Source organism: Polyodon spathula, chromosome 4 (genome assembly GCF_017654505.1).
Source record: "Polyodon spathula isolate WHYD16114869_AA chromosome 4, ASM1765450v1, whole genome shotgun sequence".
Lineage (NCBI taxonomy): Eukaryota > Metazoa > Chordata > Actinopteri > Acipenseriformes > Polyodontidae > Polyodon > Polyodon spathula.
In genome coordinates, this window is record NC_054537.1 from 4781220 (window position 1) to 4795514 (window position 14295).

General features: G+C 35.5%; 1 protein-coding gene across 1 annotated transcript in view; it reads right to left on the reverse strand.

The window, feature by feature from the left end:
* The window catches only part of LOC121314083 (double-stranded RNA-specific editase B2-like), a 155556-nt gene extending 141485 nt beyond the window's left edge, over positions 1 to 14071 (reverse strand). Inside the window, exon 1 of the mRNA XM_041246918.1 lies at positions 13685 to 14071. Coding sequence (XP_041102852.1) covers positions 13685 to 13787 — 103 coding nt within the window. The 5' untranslated portion in view covers positions 13788 to 14071. The remainder of the gene's footprint in view (positions 1 to 13684) is intronic.
* Positions 14072 to 14295: the final 224 nt, after the last annotated feature.

Consider the following 14295-nt stretch of genomic DNA (forward strand, 5'->3'; position numbering starts at 1 on the left):
CATTACAAGAGTGTTCTCTTAAGGTCTGCACACACCAGACATGATGTGACTTGTCCTGCAGTAAAATGGTACTTTCACAATGTACTAGGCAACTCTCCTCTGATTGTATCATCAGTTGAAAAAAATCACAGGTACTGTGACCTTCAATGGTGTCTACAAACACTATCCAATTACAGGTATGCCATTTCCTGACTTTGTGGCTTCAAGCTGCACTGCTGGAGTTCATATTTTGGAAGGATCTTCCTGACTTTTGTGGCTCAACCACTACATTTTTGTTAACAAAGTCTGTTGTAATGAATTTTGTAAGTGATGGTAATACGACTATTTGTTATGTAAGCAATAACCCACAATGGATTGTGTGTGGTAAGACATATCTTACTGTATGTCTGGCTGCACTGGGTGGCTGTGTTTCTGTGGTCATCTTCATAAAGATGTCAGCGATCAAAACTAATTGTCTATGAAAAAATTACAGGTTGCTGTGGGTATGGCAGGCAGGCAGAGAGAAAGAGAGGGACATCGTGTAAACAGGATAACAAAACACAAATACACAATATCTAGAACGTAATACCTTTGCAACAACGTCCAAAAACGGGGTTCAGAAAGTCCACTGCCCTGAGAAAGGAACAGAGATGGAAGTCTGCACCTGGAGGCCCGAGACCCAAAATGAGTTCAAGGAGGTCAGCTGCAGAAAGCCCCAGCATTCTCACATGCCACCTTGTGTGATTGGCCCCTGTCTTTCTGAGTCGACCTGATGGAAATCAAATCACTAGAGACTGCTACCTCTGCACTGAGTATTGTGGATGAAGCTGTTAGTTATTTCTCAAATTGTACATACTTTTGACTCCCTTTTATCTTTTAATTTAGTAAACGATTGAGTGCGAACAGCCAATCAGCTTCCAGATCTGGCAGGCTTCTATTTTGTATAGATGTGCGTTGGAACATTGAAGTGCTTAACTCTGAATTATATTTTAAAATCAATCCTCTCAATACCGGCTTTTTCCCTTAACATTCTAATCTACAACTAATCTGATAACATAAAAAACCACTTAAACATATTTTCTGACGCTGGTTCAGAGACAAGGGAAATCGTGTCTGTGATAGGACATCGTAATGAAGGCTAAATTCACAGCTACTGGACAGCAAATCAACAGGGAAGACATGATTGGTCCACAGTTCTGTTATCAGCTGGATCCAAACAACACCCTCCCTGAAAATCATCCAGTCAAACTGCCAACCCTGTTTCAGGTCTTTCAGCTCCAGCCAATCCACTGCCTGCCTGCTTGAATGATGCCCCGCCTCCAACAACAAGTTTCGAGCCAGACTCAGTACACAGACTATTCAACAACTGTACATGACCAGATAAATTATAATAAGAAAGAGTACGACCCCAATAAATAAATATTCTGGACACATAACTCCAGTCGCGGTCATCTCCCACATGGTAGAGGCCGCATTGATGGCTCTATCGCTTAAATACCAATCCCATTGAAAGAAATTTTAAAGAGGTACAAAGACAATGTCTCAATGTGTTTATGTACATCAGCAGTCTACCCCCTACATAGAAACAAAATCTGAAACCATAACTAAAATACACCCACCCCTCGTTATATCGCCCCTCGCTATACTGTGGATTCGGCTATATCGCGGTGCTGGAGTTGGCTCCCCATTTTTAGTCTCGCTGCGCATGCCTTAGCTGCAATATACATAGACAATTTAACTTAGAATTACTGTTCATTTTATTTTGTATTGCACATTACAAACAAAAATATTCAGAACAATTAAAAACAAAGCATTAATATTGTACTGTTATCATATACACACGCACTGCACAATAACACAAATCAAATTAAATATCTACTTGCTGAAGTGATTTTTTAAGCAATGCACTAGCAAAAGTCACAGTGCAGTGTCATCGGCTCCCTAACAACAAACCTCCTATGTTGTGAATGGATTATTTCAATGCAGCCGTTGAGCATTTGAGAAAGGAGAGGAGGATTCATGAAATTAATTGGAGACTTAAGTTGATGAGAAACATTTAACCTCCGCAGTATGAATTAAAAAGGTGTGATGCTTTTTATACAAAAAAATGAGAAAAAGTGGATTGGATTTATATTGGACCCTGACACCTGCGGTAAAACAACAGAGTGGTTGTACAGTATTAATGTATTAGTAGCCTGTTTGTTTTTCTTTGGGTCTCTCGCTATGTCATGGCCCTCGATATATAGTGGATTTGTATTGGACCCCAACACCCGCGATATATCGAGTGTGTGGTTTATAAACAGATTCAATAAAGAAAAAAAAAAACAATTAAAAAAAAAAAACAAAAAAAAAAAACACAGCTACAGTAATGTAGAGTGACAGTACAATCATGGCAGGATTTATTTTCTTTTTTCCAGGGGTTGCATTTGTTTCTATAGAAAGTGACCATTCCCACTTCAAAGAAAATCATAAACATACAGTCAGCAATTCACCTAGCGCAGTGTTAAAAAGAACATGCTTGTGCTTCGCAAGTGCTATCAGCTCCTTGCATTCAGAATTCACTAGATGAATGTTCAAGTTCAGACCAACCATATATTTTATTCCATTCAATACTCATTCTTGGAGACATTTTAACAACAGGCACTTAGAGATTAGCTGCCTTATAGCCCCCCTCTGGCACTAGGCTCTCCCTTAACAACATTATACAGTACGTGAAAGAAAGGGCATGCAGTGGGTTTTTTCATGGACCTGAATCAATTTCTATAGCACATATGAAATTGAATGTCTAAGCTCTAAATAAATGCTGTGTAGAAAAGAAAAATTGCTAAAATGGACATATACAGGATACAGTAAGAACTGTATTAGAATTACACCTCCTTTGCTGTAATTCATTTTCATGAAGAAATTAGACACAATGCTGCTGCAATCTAAGGAAACCAGCTGGAATGGTTATCTATGGTACAGAGGTTAAGGTTTTTTCTACAGGCCAAACCTAGCAAGGCAATATAACTGGGAACCTAAAGGAGATTTTTTTTAGCTGCAAGAGAGAGCCTGCTCACCTCAATAGAAGTAACTTGTCATACAAATACTGCCACCCTGTTAGTGGAGGAGAACCACACTCGGGTAGCTAAATTAACAGCGATGATCTAGTTTCTCGGAATCTAGTTTGAGTCATGTGTGTTATAAACATGAATTATTATTTATTAGTAGTTTATTACATTATTTATTATCTCAAGTGAGTTTTTATGACCCATGGTTATTTTCAGTCCAGTAGCAAATTTTGAATTGAACAGGTTTACCTAAACAAACTTTGTATAATCATCTCCATCAGAGAAGGCTCCAAATCAATACCAATGATAGCCGAACACAAATCTTGCATTACACAACAGTACAATTGACCAGTTGCCTAATGTTAAAGAATAGAGGGAATAAAAGGATAAATAGGGTAAATAAAATAGTTAAAAGGATGCCTAGTTTACACCTGCTCTAATTAACAGGACAGCTATTATAACATACTGAGCCTTTAACCACTGGCAAAGATGTGCATGTTAAATATAGGTGTCAGATAGATACATACTATACAGTACATAATGAGTGAAGGTCAGTGTATTCAAAGCATTTTGATATACACATAAATGTTGTACACATGTAGTCTCATCCATATTAATGATGCAGTGTGGGGTTCTAAACATTGCCATTGGTTAAAGTTGAAATGTTCAAATGTGTTTAATCCTACAGTTGAACAAAAGTAAATTAAACTGAATCTAACTGAATCTAACATGATGCTCTTAATCACAGCTCAGGCTGGAACAAGCAGTAATAGAGGCTTTAATCCGTCTCAAATTAGCGTGAGTCTAGATATATATATATAACTTATAATAATATACTAGTACATATATCTATATTCATATATATGAATACTGATGTTAACAATATATGCTGATTATATTTTATCTACCACTGTAAATTGCAGGGACTCTAAACGTCTTGACATCTAGATCAATACACATATTCAATTTAAAATAGAGTAATAACTTAAATACTAATTTACATTATTACGACTACAAGTAAGAATTCTATTACCTGCTAAACAAATAAAGATTGTGCGGTTCTTTACATAGAATGAATTATAATATGTACCATAAGGCATTCATTAATATAAGTATAAACTGTGTTAACATTGGCAATTCTCGAAAACATTAAACAAATTAGATTTGTAGGTTCATTATTACATATGAATGTATTATAATGTAAATAATGCATTCATTAAAATAATAAAACAATTGACCAGTCTCTGATTTGTAAGTCATATCTAATATATATTATATTAAATATAATTATATATAATATATTGGATTGTATATAATATATATATATATCATATATAATTATATATATATATATACTATATATTAGAATATAAAAATAATGCGAACGGTACAACCTTGGTTATATAGATTTTTGAGGGACAATTAGGACAATAAATCAGTATTGTCCCAAAAATAAAGAATTATTTCTTTTAAGTTAAAGTAATGGACATAGAAGTTGATTTCATTTTGCAAGGGTTTTTCTTTTTTTTTTTTACCTTAACCAGACAATTACCTCAATAGCTCAGCTGTGTTATTGAGACATTTCAGCGTGAAATTTGTTTTTCCTCGCTGAACTTTAAGCAGAATTTCAAGTGCCAAGTCTCAAAAGCCAAGAGGGGCTATTAAGAGATAATTACTAATTATGCTAATTCAAAAAGTTGTGCTATTTCTTTCCTTGGTCATTTTGTCTGCAGCTCTCTGGAGAGAACAGTCACCATTCAACGTTAATAACCTTTTTTCCCCAGCTAAATGTTCAGTGGAGGACGAAGTGTCCTAAACTGGGGATATTTTTACAGTTAATCAGGCTGTGACTGTGAATTAGAAATCGCCTTTCACAGAATGCAATGCTTGCTGATGTTAATCACCTTCACTAACCTTTGAAATGCTTTGGCCGCAGTAACCTTTGCTTTGGAGCTAAGATGTTCAGTGAATATTACATATATACAAAATTGAATTTTACCAGTGAACTCAGTCATTACATAAGTACCTTTCAAAATGTCATATATAGGATATATCATAATTTATAATATATATATATATATATAATTTCCTTCTAATTATTTTATTTAATATATATATATAGATATATATATATAAGTATCATATATCAGTAGTCTTTGTCCGACCCAAGTCATGTATTACGTCCCTTGTAGTTTCTTTGAAGCAGTGTGCGTTGGTGGTTTTAAGTTTGTGGGTTGCGGCTAAACTCAGTGAAGTCTAACCACTACACATCGCCTCTTGGTTGTTGTTCTCTTCCGTCGTTGTATGTAGGTCCCTGCACTTATATATATATATATATATATATTACAGCTGATCCAGAACACACACCTTTTAATTCTGCAACAACAGACATTTCCTAAAAAAATCTATTTTGTAATTAAAATAACAAAAAATTCACATTGTGATATATGTCTACAGTTTGCATTTTGGTCCAATCTGTTTCAGGCAGGTGTGAAATTCTGCAGGTATGTATCGGTACTCTATACCTGGACTTACTCTATCTGCTTGTCATCCAACTCACATGCATTCCCTTCACTCTCATACAATCCAGTAGCGCAGCGTTTCTCAAATGCGGCCACCAGCGGGATTTTGTGCGGCCAAATCAGCCCCCCAGTGACTCCTCTGTTAGCTGCTATTGGCTAGCATTAAAGTCAGTATAATCACTGCATGTTGATTGGCTGAGCTATCATTTTGGCATGCTTCACAAATCTCCACCCATTTTGCTCTGTGTCAGTGTTCATTGGTTGATCAACGAGAGAAGACTTTAGCAGAGCGACACGAAAACAGCGGTATGGTAATTATTATTCTGAATATTCAAATGACCATTGCTGGACATGAATTTGAAGGCAACAATTCACGTCAGTGTCCGTCATAAATTATACAGTTGATCAATATTAGAAATAATTACCACAACGTGTTCTGCCTTGCACGGATTTACCACCTTGCCAGAACTGGCTTGAAAGTTTCTAAAATGGCAAGTGTTGTTTGGGACAGTAGGGAATACATAAATAAAACCAGGATCATGATAGTGCTGCTTCAGATCTGGTAAGCGAGTTGGAATGGGGATACAGATGGAATGGGGATACAGATGGAGGTGTGCTCATAACCTGCAAGGTTGTTATGAGGATTGTAATAATAGAATACCAAAACGACGAGGTGTTCTTTCTTTGTACAATACCCCCTTTTCTACATGTTTTGAAGAGTTTATTTAAGTCAAATTTGAGTTTTCACTTGCGTGTAAATCTAAAAAAGGCATAAGTAAACCACATTAATGATTTTACTTTATGCAAATGTGTCTTTTGCCACATTGTTTATTATGCACAAACCACAATGCCAGGGATAAAATAAAATAAAAAATCTGCTATTCCTCTCTAAAAATCTTTTTTCCTGAAAACATCATGGTAATCAATCTGTACAGAAACACAACAGAGAAGCACACCGATATATTATTGTAGGATAAGTAAGAAGTAAAAAAAGAAAAAGAAACAGGGATCCATGTTCTAATCAAAGGCTATCATTGTAGCATGGCCAGGTCCTGTTGTAGATGAGTACCCAGGGTTAATATTAAATATTAGAGGGTATTTTAGCCCCTATTGTGCATTGCTTCACTTTGACCTTTTTGTTTTATTTGCTCATGGCACAGTTGTTTATTTACACATTTTGTATAATATTATCCTCTTTTTTTGGGATATCTTGAAACAAAACTCTCTACAGCAGTTACTACATAGTATAATATTTCTTAATACTTATCATTTAAGTTTTAACTTAAGTAAGCAAACTGTTATATTACAATACATGACTGAGTGATACAGTGCAGTGGGTACAAAGTTTTCAGTATTTTCAGATTCTTTGTTTATGATGATTTGGTTATATTTTATCAGTTATTTTTTAAGGTTTATTTTTAATTCATAAATCATATCGGTGTACCGATATGTATACTTTTTAAAAGTATTTATTCATTGGCTCTGAAATTGTCTAAAAGCATTTTTTAAATGTTTACACCCCAGGCTGCTAGCATTCAGAGTACCTGCACTTTTTTGTTGAGAATTTCACCCCTGATTTTAGGCTACCTCTTCACTTAAGTCGCTGGAAAAATCCAGTTAATTAAATTGTACTTTTTTAAACTCAAAGTTCTTATGTTTATATTTTCTTGTTAAGATGTGTTACTAGTACAGAATTGCATGTTAAGAACTGTATTATGTTAATTGTGCACAATATGGCAATCATAACAGATTTATAAGTGTAGTTGCTTCCTACATTCCAGTGGTGGTATCATAATAATAATAATAATAATATAATAATAAATAATAATAATAATAATAATAACTGCTGAGCCATTAAATGTATGTATAGAAAGGCTGAGAGAGATTTATGTCACACTATTTTGACACACTAGTCCACTGATTACGTTCTCACATGTTTTGTGCGAGTTTGAATCATAGTAATATACAGTAAGTAGCATTTCTTTACAGTGCCACAGCGAGGCACCACATTGATTCAAGAGACCTTCTCTGTGTGCGGACAGTGCATGCAGACCAGCTCATACTCATTTTTATAATCAGACAGCATGTGAGATTAGAAAATAAATAGAACAACTAAAAGCAAAAGACAAAGACAAATGTTTCAGAGAAAACATTTACAGTGACTCTGGCATCTCCTGTCTCCCCAGGCGGCTTCTGGAAATCAATTGTGCCATATTAACGCTGAGGGAGTCTCTTTAGTTCTCATCCATATTTACAAGTACAGTAAGCAGTGTGTGTTTTATTACTGGTACAAACACCACATCAGATTTACTCATCGTTTTTTGATCACTGCTGAAGATGTGTTGACCTGGATCCTTGGTTCTGGCAGGCCCAGGGAGTTCTTCTCTACAGGAGCGCGTAAACAGTAATTGCTACATAAATGATCTGACACCTGGAGACAGCTCCTGACTTGCTGCCAGATCTCTGATGTGCTGTTGGTTTAACATTACAAAGAGAATAACACACACCAAAATTAATAGTTCTAATGATTATTAGTGTCACCTCTCTCTCTCTCTCTCTCTCTCTCTCTCTCTCTTTCCCTCTCCATAAGTGTAACGTCATTTAAAAAAATAATAATCTTGCTGCATTGAAAGCAAAAGATGTGTGCTTCAGATCAACACACAGTGCTGACAGAACCGTGCTTTGTAATTTTATTCTATTTTTTCAATGAAATTCTTTTTAACAGGTTCATTTTGCTTTTCAATCATGCATTTAATAACAGTGCGTTGAAATCAAACATGTGTAAAAAATTATTTTATTATTTAAAAAGGGACTTAAGCCCACAGTCAGTCCATAAGGAATCTGCATGAACTGCTGTATGAAACCCTAACGTTTTTATTCAGTTTTAATATAGATTATAGACAAAGAGAAGTTGATGTAATACATTTTATTAGACTAACTAAGCAAAACTAATTATCGTTTAGTTAGTCCAATAAAAGGTACCACATCTCCTTATCTTTGTGTATCGTCTCTGGACTTGTACGGCTACCATTTCATCTATCAACGACTACGTTTATGAAACCTAGTTGGTAAATGGGAAGCAGTTCTGTGTATTCACAGCTAGGTAAATATCATTTATTGTTACTAAAGGCAGCCAAATCCTTAGGCGTGGTTATTTTGTGCAAGGGGGGTATTGTGTAAATCACTGTGGCATGATTAATTAAAAGAGGAAAACAGTACTGCAGTCTTACAGATTACTATAACATATGTTACACATAGGATGTTGGACATGTGGGGTTTGTCAGCTTACATATTTAGAGATGGCTAGAGATTTTTAATTCAGATGTTTAACAAAGATGCTTCGTTGAAAACTATAATCGTTGAGAGAAGTATTTATATATGTTATAGTGGTGATAGTATCATTGTGAATCAGGGTGCTCTGCTTCAAAAGTACTCCCATGCTTTTGGGTTTGGTACTAAAACACCCTACCTGGGTTTTGTTGTTGTGTTTTCATCTAACCAATGCCCTACACTGTAGTTATGTGATCCAAAAAAAAAGACAATACCTCATAAAATAATAATAATAGTAATAATAATAATGAAATCAACATAAGATCTGTTCACTGTATATCCTTTGAACATGTTTTAATACAAACCCCATCATAAATTAATCTGCTGCATTTGCTAGGGATTATTTTATCAAATCCCTGGTCTGTGTAATCCTAAAGCACCCACCACTTGCCAAAAGGACTATCAACATAATTGTCTAGGCTTTCAAGGTGATGAAAGCCATTAAAATGACAAACACGAATTACTGTTTAATCTGTATTTTTAAGTGAGTTGTTTAAACAAGTTGTTGCTAGAAGTTCAATGAGCAGACTACTTTTCTGATTAATAAAATGTTGTAGCGATCTTGGTTAATGCAGACAGGCGCATCACACAGGGAGAGGCAATCCACACACAGATGGAGAGCGGGCGTGAACCCGGGACCTCTTGCATTAAAGCATTGCACTGTACAAAAGAGCCGGCTCCTTTGCAAGGAGTTTATAGCCCTGCTGCTGCCTTCCCCCGTGCACGCTACATTATTATCAGTTAATTAAACCATTTTTACCTCTATTTACAAAATATATTTTAAGTCACTTTAAAATTAATAATAAAAAGAGCATGTTTTAGACATAACCAGGATGTGAAAATGAACGACGTCATCCATCTGTTTAAAAAGAAATGTGCACACACATGCAGGGGCTGCATAATATATGGACAACCTGTACTTATAGTTGAAGGATTTCTACTTTTAAAATGATCACACTTTTTGGTGGGCTAAAGAATGAAGTACTGTAAACACTCTAAACATCGTTTTGACGAATGAGTTCATCAAAGTTTAGTATAATAGTTGTACTGCTTCTGCAGAATAAACAGCTGCTCTATTCAATCTGATCTGAATCAGCAATATTGACAAAAAGGTACCATTTCAAATGTAATGTGACAGCTTGAAGCATATCTCAAGCAAATACACTTTGTGCATTTTGTCTGATTTCCATATGCAATGCCTAATGTTGTGTAACCAATTTTATTATATCCATTATGTAAATATATTTGCCTCTGCTTTGTTTTATTTATTGTCCTTCCTCTAAAGTACCTAGTTATTAATATCATGATCTGTAGTAAAAGTCATTGTACAGTAGATGAAATTCTACGTAAATGGCACAATGCATTGAAGAAACCTAGGAGAGCATAACAATGTGATACTCTGATTTTAAATAGGATTTTAAATAGGTTAATGTGTTGCAGCTCTTGTTGCAGAAAGGCACCCTTCCACATTTCACACCATCTGTTACAGTAAAAGTTTGATGTAAGCAAACCTTAAAACGATATATCAACAGAAAAGACCTGATGACATTTTACAAAGACTGGGTATAAACTAAATGCAAATGAACCTGTAAGAAAAAATAGGACAGTGTGAATATAGGTAATGTGTCACTGCCTGCTAATTTCTTGCATTGTGCTTTTTTTTATCAGTTGCAGCTGTTATGCACAAACTAGCATAAATGGATCGGGTTAATAGAATATATTTCCCTTACAGATCTAGTAACATGTACTTTTGATTAAAATTGGTTTATTGTTAAAAACAACACAATACATCAGAAGCCTCATTTCTACGCTTAATAAAGCTATTCCATTCAATTCATTTCTCTTTGCCCTGCGGTCAGGAACAGTCCTGTCTGCTATTAACTAATCTGTACCATTTCTGAAATAGACTCCTGAATCTCCTATTTCTATATTCATAATACAAGTTCTGCTATTGCAGCTAATGGCCTTGTTGTAATTTTCACATGAATGTTATTTCACGGATGGCTACAAATCTGCAGAAGAAGAAGAAGAAGAAGAAGAAGAAGAAGAAGAAGAAGAAGAAGAAGAAGAAGAAGAAGAAGAAGCAGCTAAAGGTTTAATGGAATACATGTTATCAACAAATCCAGCCCTTCCATTTCATCTGTCAGGGACTGTGATAAGCAGAGCAGGTCTTGAAGCACGGCACAGGCTTGTCGTTGGTAAAGACTTGTGTCCCTGAATCCAGGCAGGATGAAACATGCTCATTTATTATGTTGGCCTTGCAGGGAGATGACAGGCTATAATGACTTCCTACCTCTAGCCTTTTGCAATCTTTCTATTCTGTTCATTTTTCATCAAATTTCATTTCTCATTAATCCTACTCCACTCTTCCACCTGGACTATTTTTTTCCTTCAAAAATAAAATTAAAATAATAAAATAAAATAAACTCACCAGTTTAAAAAAGGAACTATGTTTTTGACTAAACTTATCTTAATTATTCCTTGATCTTCAGATAGATTTTGTTCTTCAACTTTATCATTCACATCTTATCTACCATAACATGTTTAATGTAATGGCTGACTTTCATTACAGATCCAGTATATCATTTCTAGGTAAGACTTTAATAGAGAAAAAGACAAATGCAGTACACAAAAGCTAACGTGTGCCGGTGGCAAGCTGTACGCAAAACCCTGTACGCAAAGCTCCTCTCTGTCCAAAACTGTGCGTTACACTTTTAGATCACATGCATTAAAACATGCTTGCATTTTGGTTTAATTAGGTGGGGAGTGAACATCTCCAAGGTAAGGCTTAACAAATGTAACAATAAACTTAAGAGCGCAATACAAAAAAGATTTAGAATAACATACATACTCTATGTCTACAGGTCTCAGAGTCACTATTGTGTGATGCTTTTTCCCATCATGTGTATAAGACCTTACAGTATCTAAAGTTCCTTTTATTGTTCTGGACAAACTATTCAACAAGCATGACCTACAGTAGCAGGTTAAACACTTGTTTGCCTTACAGTCTACAGTATATCACTATACCACATCTTGACATAGTTTCATATCTGTCCCCTCACATCCTATCCCAGTTTTACTCTGTTTTTATTTTTATTTTCCATACTCTTGAATTATACAAAACTCTTCAGTAGTTTTCTCTTTTCTCAAATATATCACTGCATCACACAGCAATTGCCATTCACATGTCAGACTCAAAAAATAGCTGAATGGTGCTGTATGATATATTGCAATACAAATCTGCTGCAGTGGTAGAAATACTGGAAAACAACATGATGAGCAATGTATGTTTCTTTAAGCTGTACATCGAAAACAAGGTTTGCATCAAATACACAAAATGAACCCATCCTTGAAATAATTTGGTACTCACTGAACTGAACCAACATATTTAAAAAGGAGCTATAGTTACAGTATAATATTTACACTTAGATATTTACACTAAGATAATTTGTTCCATTCACTAGGACTCACTTTGGGTGAAAAATAAAACAGAAAATGTAGGAACTGTATGAGCTGTGTCAACAAACAGTATGGCATAATATATTGCATAGGCTAATACACAGACGACAGAAAGATTTAAGCCACACAGTACAAATCTACAACTACACAAAATACTTTGGGAGAGATAGAACTGCATGAGGCTTACATTATATATGAATTAATTAATTTTCTGAAAGAAAACACATTTTCTGTACAAACTAAATTAGCCATTTTTGGGTACCAGTATTTGAAATGCACAATATACTTATAAAAACGTATGAATTATATAGGGCATTGGATTATATCCAGTTATGGTTTGTTAGGTCAAACCCACCTCTATAGTTTTCAATAATACAACTCCATGCATAGTAACCATTTAAAAAGAAGACCAGATACAAATGTATCTGTTGTCTGGAAGGAAGAAAAGATTTTACCTGCTGTATGCCGCAGGCCCACTATATATAGTTTTAATTTGGATTTTGAATTAAATCTGACCTTAGTCGGAGTGGTGAAAGCAGTGCAATGCTTTGATTTTGTTTTGATTACAAGACTCGCCAATTAAGTTATATAGAAAGACATACATACTCCTGTAGATGTCCTTGTACTGCCACATTGGTCCCCAGAGGAACAAAAATGACACAATAACAAATAACCAATTATGTATCTGCTTGCGCTGATTTCTTGGTAAATAATGCAATACTGTGACATCCATATTTAACAACTGATAACGTTAAAAGCCCCCCAATCCACTTTATGTGGAAAGAGCAATATCAAGAAAGCAGGTGGTGAATTGACCAGTAGGTTATACAGTATTAGGCTGGCATGTGTTCAAAAGACTTGAGGTTAATTGGTTCTAAAGACAACATTTCTTCCAGCTTACGATTCCGGTACAAAACAATACAGCGTACAGACACGCTCGCGCACGACGTGCCGGTCATTTTAATGTTAACCGGGGAGTTCTTTTGTAGTTAAAATAACTTTATATGGTATATAACTGCACAACATGAATGAAATGTTAAGTAATTCGGGGTACGACAGGATAATTATCAGTCAAATCTCTATTAGCTTTTTTCTTACTGCAGGAACATGTGACAACATGACTTTCAGCTCAGAAAGCACAGCATCTATTCTCTCTTTACATTGTGGCAAAATATATAAATACATAGAAATAACATTATTTTAAATATATTATTGACTTAAGCATGGTGATCAAAATTGTGTACTACGCATGAAATATGAATGTCACTTTACACTCCCAGGCGTCCCCAAAATACGCTTGGTTTCGAAAAAAAAACAAAAAAAAAGATCGCTTAAAAAGTTTACCTTTTCTCTTAGACCTCCTTCTCCTCCTCCTCTTGAATTTGCATTTCAGTTGGCTGTTTGGAGTTCCCGAAGCACGGGTGTTGTTTCCAAGGACTGATGCCATTGTGTTTGCTCCGCAGCAACGTTAAGTAAATGTTCTTTTCTCTGTTTGTTTTATTCCCTAGGTAAACTTCCTTTTTCTCCACCTACACTGTCCTCAAAGCAGTTTTTTTTTTAGTTCTCTTTATTGGTTAACCATTACTGATGCAGCACTGCCTGTGCACAATTACGCATTAAAGTTGCGAGCAGCTATGACAGAAGGTGTTCAGCACCATTACAACCAGATAGCTCTCACTAAAGGCGCCCTTTTCTCGAAGGGCTGTAAATAAACTGATTCTAGTTTCTGCACTTCTGCTATTATTTTGGCACTAGCCACTTTGAAGCCAATCATGCAGGAAGCCTATCTATTTGCTGCTGCAAATTCTAATTAGACCCAATCATGGCTGTCTCCAGACTCTGACATCAGCACCACCACTTCGCTCAAACCCCCCCCCCCCCCCCCCCCCCCCCCCCCCCCCCAGTTTGCAAACTCAGCTCTCATTTAGGTTGAGTGATGTCTAGGACCTGATAGA